This window comes from Cucumis melo, chromosome 5 (assembly GCF_025177605.1).
Source record: "Cucumis melo cultivar AY chromosome 5, USDA_Cmelo_AY_1.0, whole genome shotgun sequence".
Classification (NCBI taxonomy): Eukaryota; Viridiplantae; Streptophyta; class Magnoliopsida; order Cucurbitales; family Cucurbitaceae; genus Cucumis; species Cucumis melo.
The window spans coordinates 23561579-23576716 of record NC_066861.1 but is presented as its reverse complement, the minus strand read 5'-3'; the positions used below and the strand labels follow the sequence as shown (position 1 = coordinate 23576716).

At 32.9% G+C, this 15138-nt stretch overlaps 1 protein-coding gene and 1 long non-coding RNA gene across 6 annotated transcripts; one reads left to right on the top strand and one right to left on the bottom strand.

Annotated features, from left to right (window-relative positions):
* Positions 1-1693: 1693 nt before the first annotated feature.
* LOC103499158 (villin-4-like) lies at positions 1694-13195 on the bottom strand. Of its 4 annotated transcripts, none has more exons than XM_051085380.1 (23): positions 13161-13195; positions 11303-11417; positions 11039-11138; positions 9945-10013; positions 9629-9865; positions 9367-9544; positions 9155-9287; positions 8690-8852; positions 8453-8600; positions 8236-8336; positions 7086-7241; positions 6006-6074; positions 5846-5914; positions 5622-5759; positions 5117-5245; positions 4654-4804; positions 4521-4531; positions 3972-4112; positions 3510-3635; positions 3367-3432; positions 2733-3063; positions 2423-2655; positions 1694-2332 (listed from the first exon to the last, which is right to left on the bottom strand). In XM_051085380.1, exons 2-23 carry the CDS (start codon positions 11356-11358, stop codon positions 2219-2221), a joined length of 2919 nt encoding a protein of 972 aa, XP_050941337.1. In that variant the 5' UTR covers positions 11359-11417; positions 13161-13195; the 3' UTR covers positions 1694-2218. The 4 variants fall into 4 exon arrangements, with proteins under 4 accessions (XP_050941337.1, XP_050941339.1, XP_050941338.1 ...); XM_051085382.1 differs by having other exon boundaries at positions 2423-2646; XM_051085381.1 differs by having other exon boundaries at positions 4654-4801.
* Positions 5129-10264, top strand: LOC127149601 (uncharacterized). Of its 2 annotated transcripts, XR_007821274.1 has the most exons (3): positions 5129-5274; positions 5586-5696; positions 8673-10264. It is a non-coding gene; the product is annotated as an uncharacterized LOC127149601 (long non-coding RNA). The 2 variants fall into 2 exon arrangements; XR_007821275.1 differs by lacking the exon at positions 5586-5696 and having other exon boundaries at positions 5137-5274.
* Positions 13196-15138: the final 1943 nt, after the last annotated feature.

The window sequence follows — 15138 nt, the reverse complement described above, 5'->3', positions numbered from 1 at the left end:
AAGTAAATTTTTAAATTAAACTTTAACAATGATGGGACACTTAATTATAATTATAATTATGAGATGTTTTTAGAAATAGCAAAACCCTCTCCTCTTTAGAGTCTATTTAAATGTTCTTTTTTCTATCTGTTTTGGTTGTATTTTTTAAATAGTTTTAATATTTTATTATTCATAACAAATTTTCTATTAAATTAATTAATATAGAAACTTCTCTTTCTTCTTTTTCATTATTGTCATTTCATTCTCTTCTAGATTTCTTTATCTCTTCTTCCGAATTTTCTTCTTTTATTTTTAAACGATTTATTATTCTGTTTAAATTTTTTATTTCATTTTCACCATTTTCGACGAGATTCTTTGAAACTATTTCATTTTTCTTATATTCGAAAATATATAAATCGTTTAAATATCATTTTGACGTAATCTAAATGATTGTTTACCATTGTCAACATGATCATTTACCATAGCCAATATTTAAATTTGAAGTTATTTTCTCATCGTTTAAAAAAAACTACACAATTATGTTTTGATATGATTTAAACGATTGCTTACCATAGCCAACACGATCGTTTAGCATGGTCAAAACGATCATTTAGATTTGAAGTTCTTTTTCCGTTTAAAAAAAACTACACAATCGTGTGGATGTGATCATAATGATCGCTTATCACAGTTAACAAGATCGTTTAGCATGGTCAACGCGATCGTCTAAAATTGGGGTCTTTGTTTCATTGTTAAAAAAGAACTACACGTGTATCATAACTTAAACGATCGTAGACCATTTGTTTAGACTGTAGTACGTTTAAAAGAAGATAAGTACATATGGCTAATCACATGTTGATTGAAGTACTTTTGGATTTGTGATAGGTTTTTTTCAATTTCGAAATTGTTATGTATATTTGATGGGTTTGTTATATTTTTAAAAAAGATATTTTAATTTAATTTAATTTAATTTAATTATGGTAGTTTTAGTTTTTGTTAATTTAATTAAAATATTGGATTGTGACATATATTTTAGGATCTTCTCCGTTAAACAAAAGCTCCAGAAGTTTCCATTCTCTTTCACTATCATATTAATTGATTTAATTAATTAATTTTCTTAAAGGAAAAAAGCGTGGAATAATGCCGTCAATTCAAATTCCATAGAGATCACACGACGATTAATTTGATCTCACGCTTTCGATGAACTCAAAATTCATGGCCGACATTTATTCTCACCTTTAAATTCTTCGTTTTTCTCTCTAGAATCTATATCACTTTTTCTCGAATCTTATTTCACGATCACAACGAATTTCAACCATCTCTTCCTTTTCACGCTAAACCGACGTCTTCCCTACCGCTGCTCCTTCAGTTAAGTCTCTCATTTTTCCATACCGGATTGTTTTTCTTTCTTTTTTTTTTTTTTTTTTTTCAGTTTTTAGATTTTTTTATTGAATGAATGAATGGATGTCTGTCTGGTTCTATATCTGGAATCAACTTGAATTACGGTTGGTAAAGAATTGAGAATAACGGAATGAATTTGTTTGAGTTTAGAGCTGAATCTTATTTTTGCTCACGAGTTCTTCGTATGATGAACGAATCTGGTAAAATTAGGTTATAATGTAGTTTTATCAATGAAATCTTAGGAAGTTTTTGTTAGATTCAATCCTTGCGGAATAGTTAAAGATAATGAGTGCAGAGGAATTTAGAGGGAAGGAGATAATAAAAATCACACTTTATATAAGTTTATTGTTTTCTAAAATATTACACTCTGCTGTACACACGGTTGTACTTCCTCAAGAAATGCAAATCAAAGAAGGAAAACTAAAATGCAGACCAACTAATTTTTTCTTTCCTGAAAAAAATTGAATGAAAAAATAAAACCGAAAACTAAAAATATGCTCAAAGTGGGAAAAAATGCAAGCTCACAACATAGCTTTAACGTTAAAATGGACACCAAATGCTTAATAAAGGGAGAAAAAAAAAATCAAAGATGTTTGCAATGGACTGCAAGCAAACAGAAAAAGAAAAACAAAACTCCAATTTGTTCATCAATCACGAACACAAGTCTCTGGGCAACAGAAGCAGCTAAAAATGCACTGAAGCTGTCCCTTCCACTCCTTACCAGTTGAGAAGGCTCCTTAGATCTAACAAGATATAGACTTGAAACCCATGCTTCCTCCACTGGTAATATATTACTGCAGGAAACTGAATGATCCGATCAAAGGAAACTGTAGGGGAAAGGTTAGAACAGTTGAAGGGCCATTTTATGCTTATTCTGTTTCCATTTTGGCAACTTATAAAATGCGTCCTTAGTCATTCCAAACTTCTGCCTGAATTCTTCTGATGAGAGGTAAGTCTGCAGAGTTGCAATTTAAACATCTTAGCAAAATAACATACTACACATCGATTGATTCTAGTTGAAACATAACAATTGTTTTAAAATCACCTCTCGTTTTGTCACATCAATGTCTGAAACAGGGTCGGTTGATGTAGTTTTTAGGCGCTCATATGGATATATTGTGAGGCCATCATCATCTTCAGCCTCACCTTCTTTCACATCTTCTTGTATGGTGAGAGTTTCAATTCTGACTGTCTTTGCGTTCTCCTTCTCCTTATCATTAGTCTCCGGTTTATCATTATTATTAGTCTCTGGTTTAGGCTTGGGAGGCTCTGGAGTCACTTCACCCAATAAGGTAATTATCTCAGTTATGAATGCCATGAAAATAACCTCCATAGATCTAGAAATTGAAGCATACCTTTTATTGAACGTGGTATAATAGCTTCTCGAGCAGGTGGTGGCTGTTCAAAGCTAGCACTAAGAGCTGCTATCGACGTTGATTTTGCAGAAACTAATTTTGCTGAATCAGGGGTCATTGATTTCGGATAGATCTTTCTAACAACAGGGGGTGGAGTTGAAAGGTTTCTTGCATTGGGGTTCTCGAAGTTAGCAGCCAATGCATTGAAAGCAGGAGACCTCCCTCTTACACGAACCCTTTCAGGACTAAAAGACATGCTCCTAGAGCGCTGTGACTTGTCTGGCACTGCAGATCTCCCACCATACGATACTGGTGTTCTTCGCTTTGGTTTCTGAGTAGTAGTGAAGTCACTTCTTAATGGGGCACACAATAAAGACAAGGAAACTAGGAAAAGAGTGTGAAGAGCAGAAGAGCAGAGGAGGGTAGTTGATGTTCATGTGAAGGATTAAAGTGTAATAGACTTGAATATGTTTCATGATGTACAGCAATAGCTTAGCAAACAACAATGCTGGCCACTAGGAGTCTTCCAAAGAAGTGATAATGGAAATAACGTAATGCAGATTAAGAAAATCAATGGACTGTGCTTGTGTGTGTTGTGAATTGGGGTAAGAATTGACTATAGAAGAAGCCTTACATCTACAGTAGGAGTGCCCCCACTTTTGACTATTGTAAGTTTCCTTTGGAATGAGTTTCCGTGCATCTGTTTACGACTGAAAATATGAAGCACTTGCAGATATTTTATAGGAATGCGTTCTAAAATAAATGTTGAATACTTACCGAGGACTTTGCAGAGTCCCATTTAAAAAATCGTGTGAAGAAAGGGGGTTCACTTCCTTCCGTGATAATGTACACTGGAGCTTTAGAAGATAGATTTTCCAGTAGGAAATCATGTTCTAGAAATTTCTGTTGCAACCAAAAGAGGATTAACAACAAAGAAAATGCAGTTTGTTGACAAGGTTGACCAGAAATTCTCAAAGGCAATGATGAATGAACAAACTGGAAACGTATTAGACTCCCAAGATATGGAATAGATATAGACCTGATGGCATTGATATATTATCAACTTAGAAATCACACTGGTGAGGAAGAGAAAGAGAGACAGAATGCCATAGAATTTCTTCCCAATTGAATAGCCGATGATATAACAGGGAAAAAAAAGTATCCAGGAAATACATGTGAAGTTGGCAGCCTTGAGCTTACAAGATTGACTAAACTATCCAGGAAATACATTTTTCGTACCTCGCCAATAGTTAAAGCATGCAATCTACTCTTGGAGTCAACTTGTTGCCCGATCCATACATAGATCTCTGAGTGATTATCCAGAATGTATATGTCTTCAGTCATCAGATCATCTTGATCAAAGTTATGTACCTCCACCACCTGCAAAACTTCACGTCAGTTGTCAACTAACCTTCTAGGGAAAGAAAATTCATTTTATTGTTATTATTCTACAAGAAAACCAAACTTTCAACGAGGGAAAAAAGAATACTAGGGCATCCAAAAAATTCTACCCCACTAATAGAGATCTCGTCTTCAATTAAGAAAAATTAAAAACGTAACTACAAGAAGACTTCAAATATTGAAATACTCCAAGGTGTTGGCTATTAGTAAGAGTGAGCCATGATTATAATGCAAGTTTCACTGCTTACTCGCTATAGGAAAAGGAAATCAAACTGAAGTGAAAATAGGAAATCATAAAAACGCATTTATTTTCCCAACAATACTCGGTAAATACAGAATGAAATAAATTATATACAATTTACGGGCCAGAACGAGAAAAGAATATACCTTTAAATTTCCTGCAAGTTCATCATGGCCATCGCAAGTTCACAGGAAAGGGGGTCAGATTTAGAAGTAGAAGTATAGCAAAGTTTACAAGATAAAGCATAAAATTTTCACTAGCAGGAGGAATTATACAGACCTCTTGAGAAAGTACAAGAAAATAGGTGAGGATCACTCTCAGCATCTCGACTGATTTTTTGGCTAGGATATTCAGATTTGCCTCCCAGCAAATTCCAAAATTGTTCAGATTCTGAGCCTTCCTTTTGTGATCTAGATTGCACATTGGGCTGCTGACAATTGAAACTCAAGTTAGAAAGCAATCAGAAAATGTAACGAGGTAAAACAATAAGTAAAATGTGAACCATTTGGTCAAAGAGCCAGTTTAAAATGAATTCTGGCCAGTCTGGCTAAACAATACTTGAACTCACATGAGCGAGACTTCTCTTGCCAAAGTGAGATGTTTATAGCTAACCATAGAATGTCATATGGATGTGGAGAGATGCACCAAATTTATATAACCAGGTTTAATTCATACAGAACATATTTGTCAAGAATGTTAAGAAGCCAAACTCTGTGCGCAAGGTGAGAAAAATTATGCAAACCTTTATCAAATCCAACAACCGCTCAACAAGTTCTTGATTATCTGAGTTTGTAAGGCTTCCAGACCATGTAAAGACATTGGAGCTACTGTTCAATATGTAGCAGTAGGAGGAATTCAAAGACGATGCAACCTGACAAGGGAAAAAAATAATAGAGAAAGGTAAGAAAATATATATAAACATAAATATGTCTATCAATTTAAACTTTCAGGTTCAATGGTGATTAACATGATACCAATGTAGCTTTTGAGTTACATTTAGTTGTGGTTTAACATGATATCAATCAGGAGAATTTTCTCTATATATAGTTCACATATTGTGTTTCTTAAATCAAATTAGTGTTTGAACTCACATGTGGAGGAGAGTGAAGAGAATATGAGTACTCTATAAACTTTAATCTGTCCATTTTACCTTCTGCATTCATTTCACTAAAGACATGTTTGCCATGTGTGCGTGCATGATTAAAGAATAGAACTGAAAGTAGAACAACTTCAGAAAAAGTAAGTACCGGGTCTACTTGTATTGCTTGCATATTTTCAGGTCCAGAGCCCTGGACTCTAAATAATGCAACCCCATCATCTTGGTAAGTTTCATCTTGAATTTCCTTCTCCGCAATATAATTCTTGTATCCCTTACTTAGGCCTCCCTGAAATGTATTTCATCACATTATCTTATTAGTCAGTCAAAATGCAGATATAGAATAAGGAAAAAAAATTCTCCAACTTAACCAACCTTGAAAACAACAAAGCTCTGGAAAATTGAATAAAATTGTATCGGTTCATTCCCTTCATAAATGCGTGCCTACAGGACAACAAATCGAATCAGAAACAAGAAGATAATAGGGAAATCAATGTACATCAATTGACAATCACCACCCAAGTGATGAATCTACCTGGACTGGGAGAAATTTTAATGACTCAACCATCTTGTTTACCAGTGATAATGCTGAAGCTCTTTCTTCCTGGAGAAGATGAGCAAAAATAATAAGGCCTCAGATCAGGATGTATTCATGCAGTACAAAAATTAGATAGTAGAAAGAAAATGTGGGGTAAAAGACTAAGATACACAAAAGTCAAAACCCTACTTTTGATTTTCTATTATAATTTCAGAACTATTAGCCAGAATTGAATTAGAAAGTAAACGATCATTTTTTTTATAAGAAACAGATATATTCAAAGAACAAAAGAGAACAGCCTAAGGGTAAGGGACAAGAGAGCCTTTCCCGAGAAAAATTAAAGAATAAGAACATTCCAATTGTTGAAAATCATAGAAAGGCTGTAGTTACAAAAGTGTTTGGTGTAATTCATATTCCATCAAGAAGCTACGTGTTGAAATACAGTCTAAAAAGAATCAAAAGAATTATAGTTGTCTAAAAAAATTCTACTAATCCTTTCTTTCCAAATACACCACAAGGGACATTTGAATGATAATCTACGTTCTTCGTATTCAATCATAAGAATACAAGGGACATAGAAATCTAAAATGGAAGATCTATGAATGAATAACAGAACATGTTGGAAGTCCCATGTGTCCCAAACTCTTGATCAAGGTCTAATGGAAAGGAGGATAAAGGAATACTAAAACTGATGGTATAGGCATGGATTTATCCAAACACAACAAACTATAGATAGAGCATTGCTTCCCAAATTAAAATTTCCAAAGAATACTTAAACTTGGGGTGCGATCATGCACTAATGCATCAGATCGAATCAAAAAATATTTTAACATATCAATAACTTCATGTTCTCCCATGGTCATCACGTTAAAGTGTACGCACTGAATGCTTTAATGAAGGATAAATAACTTTAAATTTCACTGTGATGTATATATACAAGAAACTAAGTTTTCACTGAAAAAGATGAAAGGAACAAAAGACATAAAAGAAATGAGCCCAAGAACAGAACAATCCCATATACCCGTTACCGAAAGCATCAGGTTGAGGGAACCCAGAAGTTTTTAGAGTATTTATTACCTCAACACTTTGCTTCCCAAACCATGTTCCGATTAGATATTCATCTTTGTCGTCTCCAGAGTACGAATATTGAAAGATATAGCAATCTCCACTGTAAAATTTTGACTGATCAGAGGCAGGAATGAGAATCTTTTCATTGCCACTGACTCGCCAAACCTGTCATGAAGAAACAGAAACAGTTGACTATGAGAAAAAGTAGTCAGCTAAATTTACAAATTAATTCAGAAGCTGGATGGTTCCATACTATGTCTTTTGCTTCTATATAGAAGAGCAAACAACGAGAGCTCATCAAAAATAAAGTTCCAGAATGCCTAAAATGTAAATGACTTAAGGTGCGATTGGGAGTGAGTTGGAGTAGTGATCTTAGAAAAAAAAATTTAGGTACAATTGATTTTGTAAAATTGATTTCTAAACAATCTAATTTATGTTAGGTAACGAACTCTTAAAATTGATTTTCATATATAAAATTGACTTTCAATCATCATGTTTGATACCCAAAGTGGATTTTAAAACTATCAAATTATTGATTGGGTATTTCAAAAACTATATAAAATGAGGTGGTAAATCACTTTTCTACCATCACTAGAGAGGTGATGTTTCAAAATTCAATTTTGAGTGATTTCTTATTTATCTAAAATCGCTTTCTTTGGTTGTCAAACACCATATTTTTGTACAAAAACAATTTTTGCTATGCCAAATCACTACCGAACACACCCTGATTTTACAGTAGCAATTGCTGATTAATATAGTTGACAGATATCAGATATTCCATAATATTTCTCAAACCAATAAATGTCTATTGGTGTTGGATCCATTCTTTTATTTCATTCATCAACGAACTGCCTCTATTACCAAAACAAAAACTCTGCTTGTCCTCTGTGTAGATCATCCCCTTCAATTATATTGAAGTCATTTATAACTAAAGAGGAAGTAAATATTATCAAAACAGAATTTCACCAGGTCCTATTGGTTAAATTCTATGTTAAATTTTCATTAAAAATGTTACTTCTGGGAATCCTAAATACACGTAAACCAAAAACCGGTTTTCCCTACATAGTCCATGTCAATTATCTGAAATTGGCTTTTAGATGGACTAAAGAACAACAAGAAAACAGACGCATTTCCTATAGTCAATTGCAAGAGCTGTCACCTGCAAGTTCCCAGTGCAATCAATGTAGGGTTGGGGTTCTTCTTTTACAGGATCAGCTTTTAGAAGACCCTTGACATTAACTCCTTGACGCTTCAAAAGAGCTAAAAGAAATAACAAAAAATCAACATACAAGAAATGAAGCCGGTGAAGCAATATAGATAAAACTGTTATTTGGGCAATACCAATGAAAAAAATTCCTAAGTTTGTACTTTCTAACCTGCAACCTTTCCTCTACCATCCTCCGACACAACTACATTGGCAATTTGAGGCCATGAATCAAATTTAGACCGGAATGTCGCAGTCTCAAAACCTTCAATCACACAAGTTATTTGTGATTTTGGTCTATCAGGTCCATGCACCAGTTGCTGTTCACTTAACAACACAAATTAATAAGAAATTCTACAATATCATATTGCTCAAGTTAAATGGATTTGCAGGTACATGATGAGCTGACCTCGGCAGCTGCAGTTGCCTTCTTACGGTCATCAAGAGAGGTATTTCTTCCCATCCATGCAAATACTTCAAACCCACAGTCTAGAATATAGCATTTATTTGTTTCTAGCAGGTCCCTTGTCAGAGATCCGTCACCATGCGGTTCCAGCTGCCCCTTCTCAATTCTTTAAAAGAAAACATATAGCTTTCAGAACTACAGAGAGGTTTAGAACTAATAGAATAATGGTTACCAACTCACCATCTTACATGGAAGTCCAATGTATTTAGTTTCAGGATTTGTTAGTGGTCATTGGTTATTACACTATTAGTTGAAGATAATTCTAGCTAATGATAGAACAAACAACAATTCTACTCATAAACCTTGAAACTTTTTAAAGAGAACAGAGAAATGCACGTGGATGAGAATCACAGAAATATCAGAAGTGTCACAGGAGAAGGAGAATCTAAAAATGAGATGATATATTACCGAAATAGCTTAGTTGGATGAGAGTCAACAGGCCTATCCTCATCACTAGTTGTTTTCCTTGGAAGTGGAGCAAAACCACCAAAAAAGCTCCAAAATTCTCCAGTTTCAGGGTCAGCCATCAACTTTCCATCCTCTACAAAAAGTTAACTCACAAACTGATATTCCTCAACTTCATCTTTCACTTCCAACTCACATATCAATCGTTAACTTACCAATGGCAGCTATCTCACATTTTCCATTGTGATATGTATCTTTAACATATTGAACAACTTCCAATGCTTTTGCTCTCTCTTGAATAGACGAGTTTGAACCGTTAAATTGGAAAATTTTTGACTTGGTATCTAGAACAAAAATGTCATCGTGATTGAGTGAAGATCGACTGAAAGGAACCTATCACCACCAATCCCAGAAAACTCAGCATTTATAGAAGGCTAAAGAATACCAACCGATACCCAAACAAAAACAAGAACTTGCCTCTTTAACATGGACAACACGTTTTCCTTTACACACAAACAACCGAGTTTTATGTTCTTCAGCCTCAGCATGTTTGAACCCAGAAGCAAATCCACCTTCTTGAGGTATAATACATGGTTTGAAACAGGACAGGAATTTCTCAGTCTCGTGACCTTGAACCTCACGATATTGTACCGCACGTCCACCTAGAGCTGCATCTAGTTCAATTGTCTTGATGGCGGCGGCACCAGCTTCATCCTGTGTATTAAGCTGCTGAATCCAAACTGTGCAAAAAATGGATCTTGAAAAGGACATTATTGATTTTAGAAGCATTTACCTGAGTGGTATCCCTACCAAGCCAGTAATGAATATCATGTCGCAAGGTGCCACTCTTTAAGGAGGTTGTCTGCACAGAAAGGTTTAAAACATGAAAAGCGTTTTTAATTTCTGAGAACTCAAAGTCAGTGAAAAACATGCTTTTGGTTGACTAATTCCCGAAATTTATTTTCTCTCAATTTTTTAGTTTGATGATGATTTGTATTCTAGAACAAGGGAACTATGAGTTTGTTTTATGAATTTGAGATTCATAAATGTTAGATCTATGGAATTAGCAAATTGAACGCTTGGGACAAGCAAATCCCGTGCATCATATGTAAAGATCAGTCTCCAACTTTATGCAACACATGTCAACTTTTCTAAAGCCAACTTGAACATAACTAAGGTTTAAATCCTCTCACTCTTTGTTGACCTCAAAAAAGAAAAGATTATAACAATAAATAAATAAAACCTAAAGCATAACAATAAATAAATAAATAAACCCGAAAGAACAGTATGGGCACTTCTAAATATAGCAAAATGAATCAAAATATTTAAAAATATCACAAAATTTCAAATCTATCCACATCTATCAATGAAAATGAAAGACACTAGAAGTTTTGCTTTTTGTTATTTAGAACAATTCCTATAGAATAAATAACTCACTCACAAATTTTGTCAAGTGTTGGCATTTCACTTTTGTCATGGACATTATTATTATTATTTCTTTTAGAATAGTGTATCATGATACCGTTATATACTTCAAGTAGTACAAAATTGGAATTCTCAAATAATACAGCACAACTCCAGTAATTTAGTCGGAGTTTCCCATAACCTAAATCCATCTGTCCTTCCATGTCTAATTTTGTAGCAAAATATAGCTACTTGTGGCAATTGAAAACTAATATACTAACAAGACAAGTTAAAATGACATTCAACAAGTTGAGCATATAATCTTTGTCTGTGTAACAATAATTTCAAAACACATGCAGGAGACTAGATGCATATAAATGCTTCTTAGGCAGAAAAGTCTGCATACAGAACTAATCTTTCGCATATCTTGGACATGTATGTATACATGTGCTTCAATTTAGAGAATTAAAATCCATCCCTTACCTTAAGAACGATGTAGGAGTCACCAGTAAAGAACTTTCCATAAGAAGACTTTGGAACAGGAACAGGATTAAAATTTTCGATGCGCCATATTTCAAGCCCACTTTTAGAGTGTTAAGGAGCAAAATGTAAAGTGGTAGAGAAAATTAATAAATATTTAGTTTCTTGGAAATCCAACATTTCGACTAAAACTTCAAAATTTAAAGTCGATTGAATGCTTTCAATATCAAAGGCAGAAAAATTCAAATTCTTATGCATAAAGGATACGCCTTTTGTCCTGCCCCCTGAAAAGCTGGGTCCAAATCTCTCATAGAGACGGCCATATTGTTCTTGCAACTCTAGTTCTAGACCACTACTCTGCCAGAAATACAGCAATTCCACCCTGAATGACAAAATAAATAAACTTTTATTCAATTAGACCCTTTAAGACATGGTAGAAGTAGCGAGAAAATAGGAACAAATCAGCAGACAAAGTAGATAGAGAAATTGAACTCTTACAGTATTAAATAATTGATTGACCAAAAGTTTAAGTTGACGGAGAAGGTAGATTTAATGTTATATCAATACTTTAACACGCTCTCCTATTTCTAGGTTTGTGAATATGTAGAAGACACAACAAGTAAGAACCAATATTGGGGAGGAAATGAGGTTGCAAGAGTTTAAAACACAAGACCTACTAGACCTCTTGCTCTTATAGCAACTTAAATTTAGGAAAGAAGAATATAGTTATTGTATTTCTTGTTGCTTGTCTAAAACAACTACAGGGGCTTTTTAGATAGGGAAAGACCACCAACCAATAATGAAAGGAATATTACAAATATAAACAATAAATATATACAGAATACACAATAAATACCACATATATTTATAAGGACACCCAACATAGAGTATTGAAAGAACACTAACAATCCAGAATGGAGCGAAGAAGAATTGCCACCTTTTTTCCTCCTTGATAAGAAACAGATCACCTAATTTATCTTGGATTAAATTAATAAAATTTCAAAAGTTACATCCAATTTGCCCCAAATCAATTCTTAAAATTGAAAGGTTATACAAAATTTAAAACCTAAAGTTCTATCCATTAATGGATCCAACCCTATCTATCTCTATCATTTATCAACACTTGGGAATTACTCTGTCATAGAGTTAAAAAAAAACTTCTCCAAGAGAACTCTCAAACTCAATCCAAAACTTATTGTGTCAATTGGCAAACAACATTTACAAACAAAAGCACCTCAAAATAATCTTACAGGCAAAGTTCAGCAAATAGTTGGAAAATTAGGACATCGAACAAACAAAGACAAGTCAAGGTCTTGAGAGATGAAGGAAATGCAATTGAAATCACCCCGATATACAAACATAAAAGTATATCTAATATAACGTATGAACTCTCCTAGAATTCTCAATCCAAGTCTTTGATCAAAATCAAAGCTTCTTCTTCAGTACACCAGCTTAAAGCCTCCATTTCAAAGAGAAAATATCAACTAACTATAGTAACCAAAATAATTCCACCAAAAAATATCCATTTGGTTTTTGGATTCGAAAAATTAAGCTTATTAGCACTGCTCTCACTTATGTGTTTAAAGGGTGTTTTCAAAATCAAAGTCAAGCTGAAGTAGATTTTAAAAACTCGTTTTACATATTTAGAATTTGTCCAATAATTCTCCGAATGATTATCAAGCTTGTGTAAACTAATAACCAAACTCTCCAACTCGCTAAAACAATCCATACTTCTCAGAATGAAACAAATCAAATCCAGTCTGTATAGAATTCAGCTAAACCAAGCCACAGAACATGCTCAACATCACCAATCGACAAATAAAACCAATCCTAGAAGACCCATATGTGGATTAGATCAAAATATTCAGCAACCAGCAAAGGAAAAAAAAAAGAACAATTCAAGTTTCAACCAAAAGCAAAACACAGAAATCTGAAACATCACAAATTCCCACAACACTACTCCAAAACAAAAATCCTCGAAAAACAAAGAACAACCCATGTTCCAGAACTAGCTAAGCAAGTAGAATTCAAACCCCAAACCTGAAACCAAAAGAAGAAGAAGAAGAAGAAGAAGAAAGGATTGAAGAGCAAAAACCAAAAGAATCAGAGATTGAATTACGAGTACCTGAGGGCGATTAGACAATCAGGAATGGAAAATCGAAGAAGAGAAAGCAACCAGATCCAGTCCCAGGATCAGAATCATACAGACAATAGTGTTTTCCACTTTTCACAGCGCATAAGAGAGAGAGAGAGAGAGGGAAGGAGGAGGAGAGAGAAAGTAAAGTGTTTTGAGGTGAAGAAGAGAAGAGAGAAATGGAAAAACAAGTAGAAATTTAGAGAGAGAAAGAAGACCCAAAAAAGTATTTTGTATTTTGTAGTGAATCTAAATAATAATAAGAGAGAAGAAGAAAAAGGAGAATGATGAAGGCGAAGGCCAAGGCCAAGGCGTGCTCATCACTAACTGCAACACAAGAACGAACCCACACACAAGCACAAATGAACTGTATTCTTCAATTTAATAATCAACTAATTCCATTCTTCTTTTTCTTTCGGATTTTAGTATGTGACATATCGATTTACTTTGGATTACTACTCTAAGATATTTAACCTTAGTCTAAAATCTTAAATTTAGTCTTTTAACCTATGAGATTTTTTAATGTACTTCTAATTTTGTCTATGGTCCATGTACTTTTCAAATATTCATTTTGATCTTTGTATTTTTAGAATGTGATTATTTTAGTCCCTTTATTTCATTTTTGCTTCTGTTACAATAATCACTATGGATCAAAATGAACGAAAATGGAAAGCATCATAATTAAATAAATATTTTAGAAAATATATGAACCAAAAGCATGTTAAACCTTTAGAAATAATTTGAGAATATGATGTATGTTAATTTTTTTTTATTTAGCTAATTTTGATAAAAATTAATTTTGGAGAACTAAATTTAAAATTTATTAAAAATATGCGTGTTAAAATTGACTAAGATAAACAACCTTTAAACTAAAGACTAAAATGGTATTTAAACCCATTAAATCCAAAAGCTTACTTTAAATTAATCATTCACCAACTTTTAGCCAAGAAGAAGTTGTTTCCATTATTTATGGATCATTTTCAGACAACCCTTTTGGTGTAATTGAATTTAAAGTCCATAGTTGATTTCTTTTTTTTTTTTTTTTTTTTTTTTTTTTGGAGAGTCCTACGCAGTCATGTTTTGGTCGGATGTAATTATCTATTTTCCTAAATTAAGATTTTGGTTTGGTTTTAAACTATACAAAGAGGCACCGAAAATTAGAAATAAGGAAAGGTAATTCCTATTTCTTCCCCTTTTATTTGCATTTAATTTAGGTTGGGAAAACAAAGGATTAAATTGTGAATTTAGTTTTATGATTTATAGTTAAATTTTGATATTTATCTTTTATCTAATCATCCTAAATAGTTCCTATCATAGAAGTTATTTATACAAAAAAAAAAAATTAAAATTGTACAACTATTTTTTGTGAAATTCTGCTAAACTATACAAACTAAACTCTAATTCTTTTAAAATGTAGAAATTAAACTCTGATAAAAGGAAATACTCAGTTTTAATTTTAATTTTTAAGATTAAGAGAATTTTACTTTTTCTTTTACAATAAATAAGTTCACTTCTAAACATATGGATAGTAAAACTAAAAGGGATATTTACATCATAAATTAGCATGATCGATTAATAAATTCTCCATTAAAAAGTAAGGAACTAATTAAAATTTGAACATGTCTTTAGAAATTTGTTTAATCATTAATTTCAAGCAAATTGTATTTTTTGATATTAATATCAACATAAATTTTTTTAAAAGTATGGATCATCCCTTGAGGAAGTCAAGGTATGCCTGAAAGGTACCTTTTTTTTTTTTTATAATAATCTAGAAAGAAATAAAATTAGCATCATATATTTTACGTATTTGAGACAATATAATATTTTTTTCGTTAAATGAATTATTTATATTATAGATCGAATTAAAACATACAAATGAAATATTATAAGTCGTTTCTTTTATTAACGCAACCGGGTAAGATTTAAGTTTCTAATTTCTAAATTCAATTGAATATAATCCAACATATTG

What these genes read in the sequence shown, in the direction of transcription:
- LOC103499158 (XM_051085380.1), bottom strand. Translation starts at nt 11,358, where the DNA reads ATGGCCGTCTCTATGAGAGATTTGGACCCAGCTTTTCAGGGGGCAGGA. An exon ending in AGAGCTTTGTTGTTTTCAAG is followed by an intron (nt 5,760 to 5,845) that starts GTTGGTTAAGTT and finishes AATACATTTCAG; the next exon opens with GGAGGCCTAAGTAAGGGATA. An exon ending in ATGCTTTAACTATTGGCGAG is followed by an intron (nt 3,636 to 3,971) that starts GTACGAAAAATG and finishes TGGTTGCAACAG; the next exon opens with AAATTTCTAGAACATGATTT.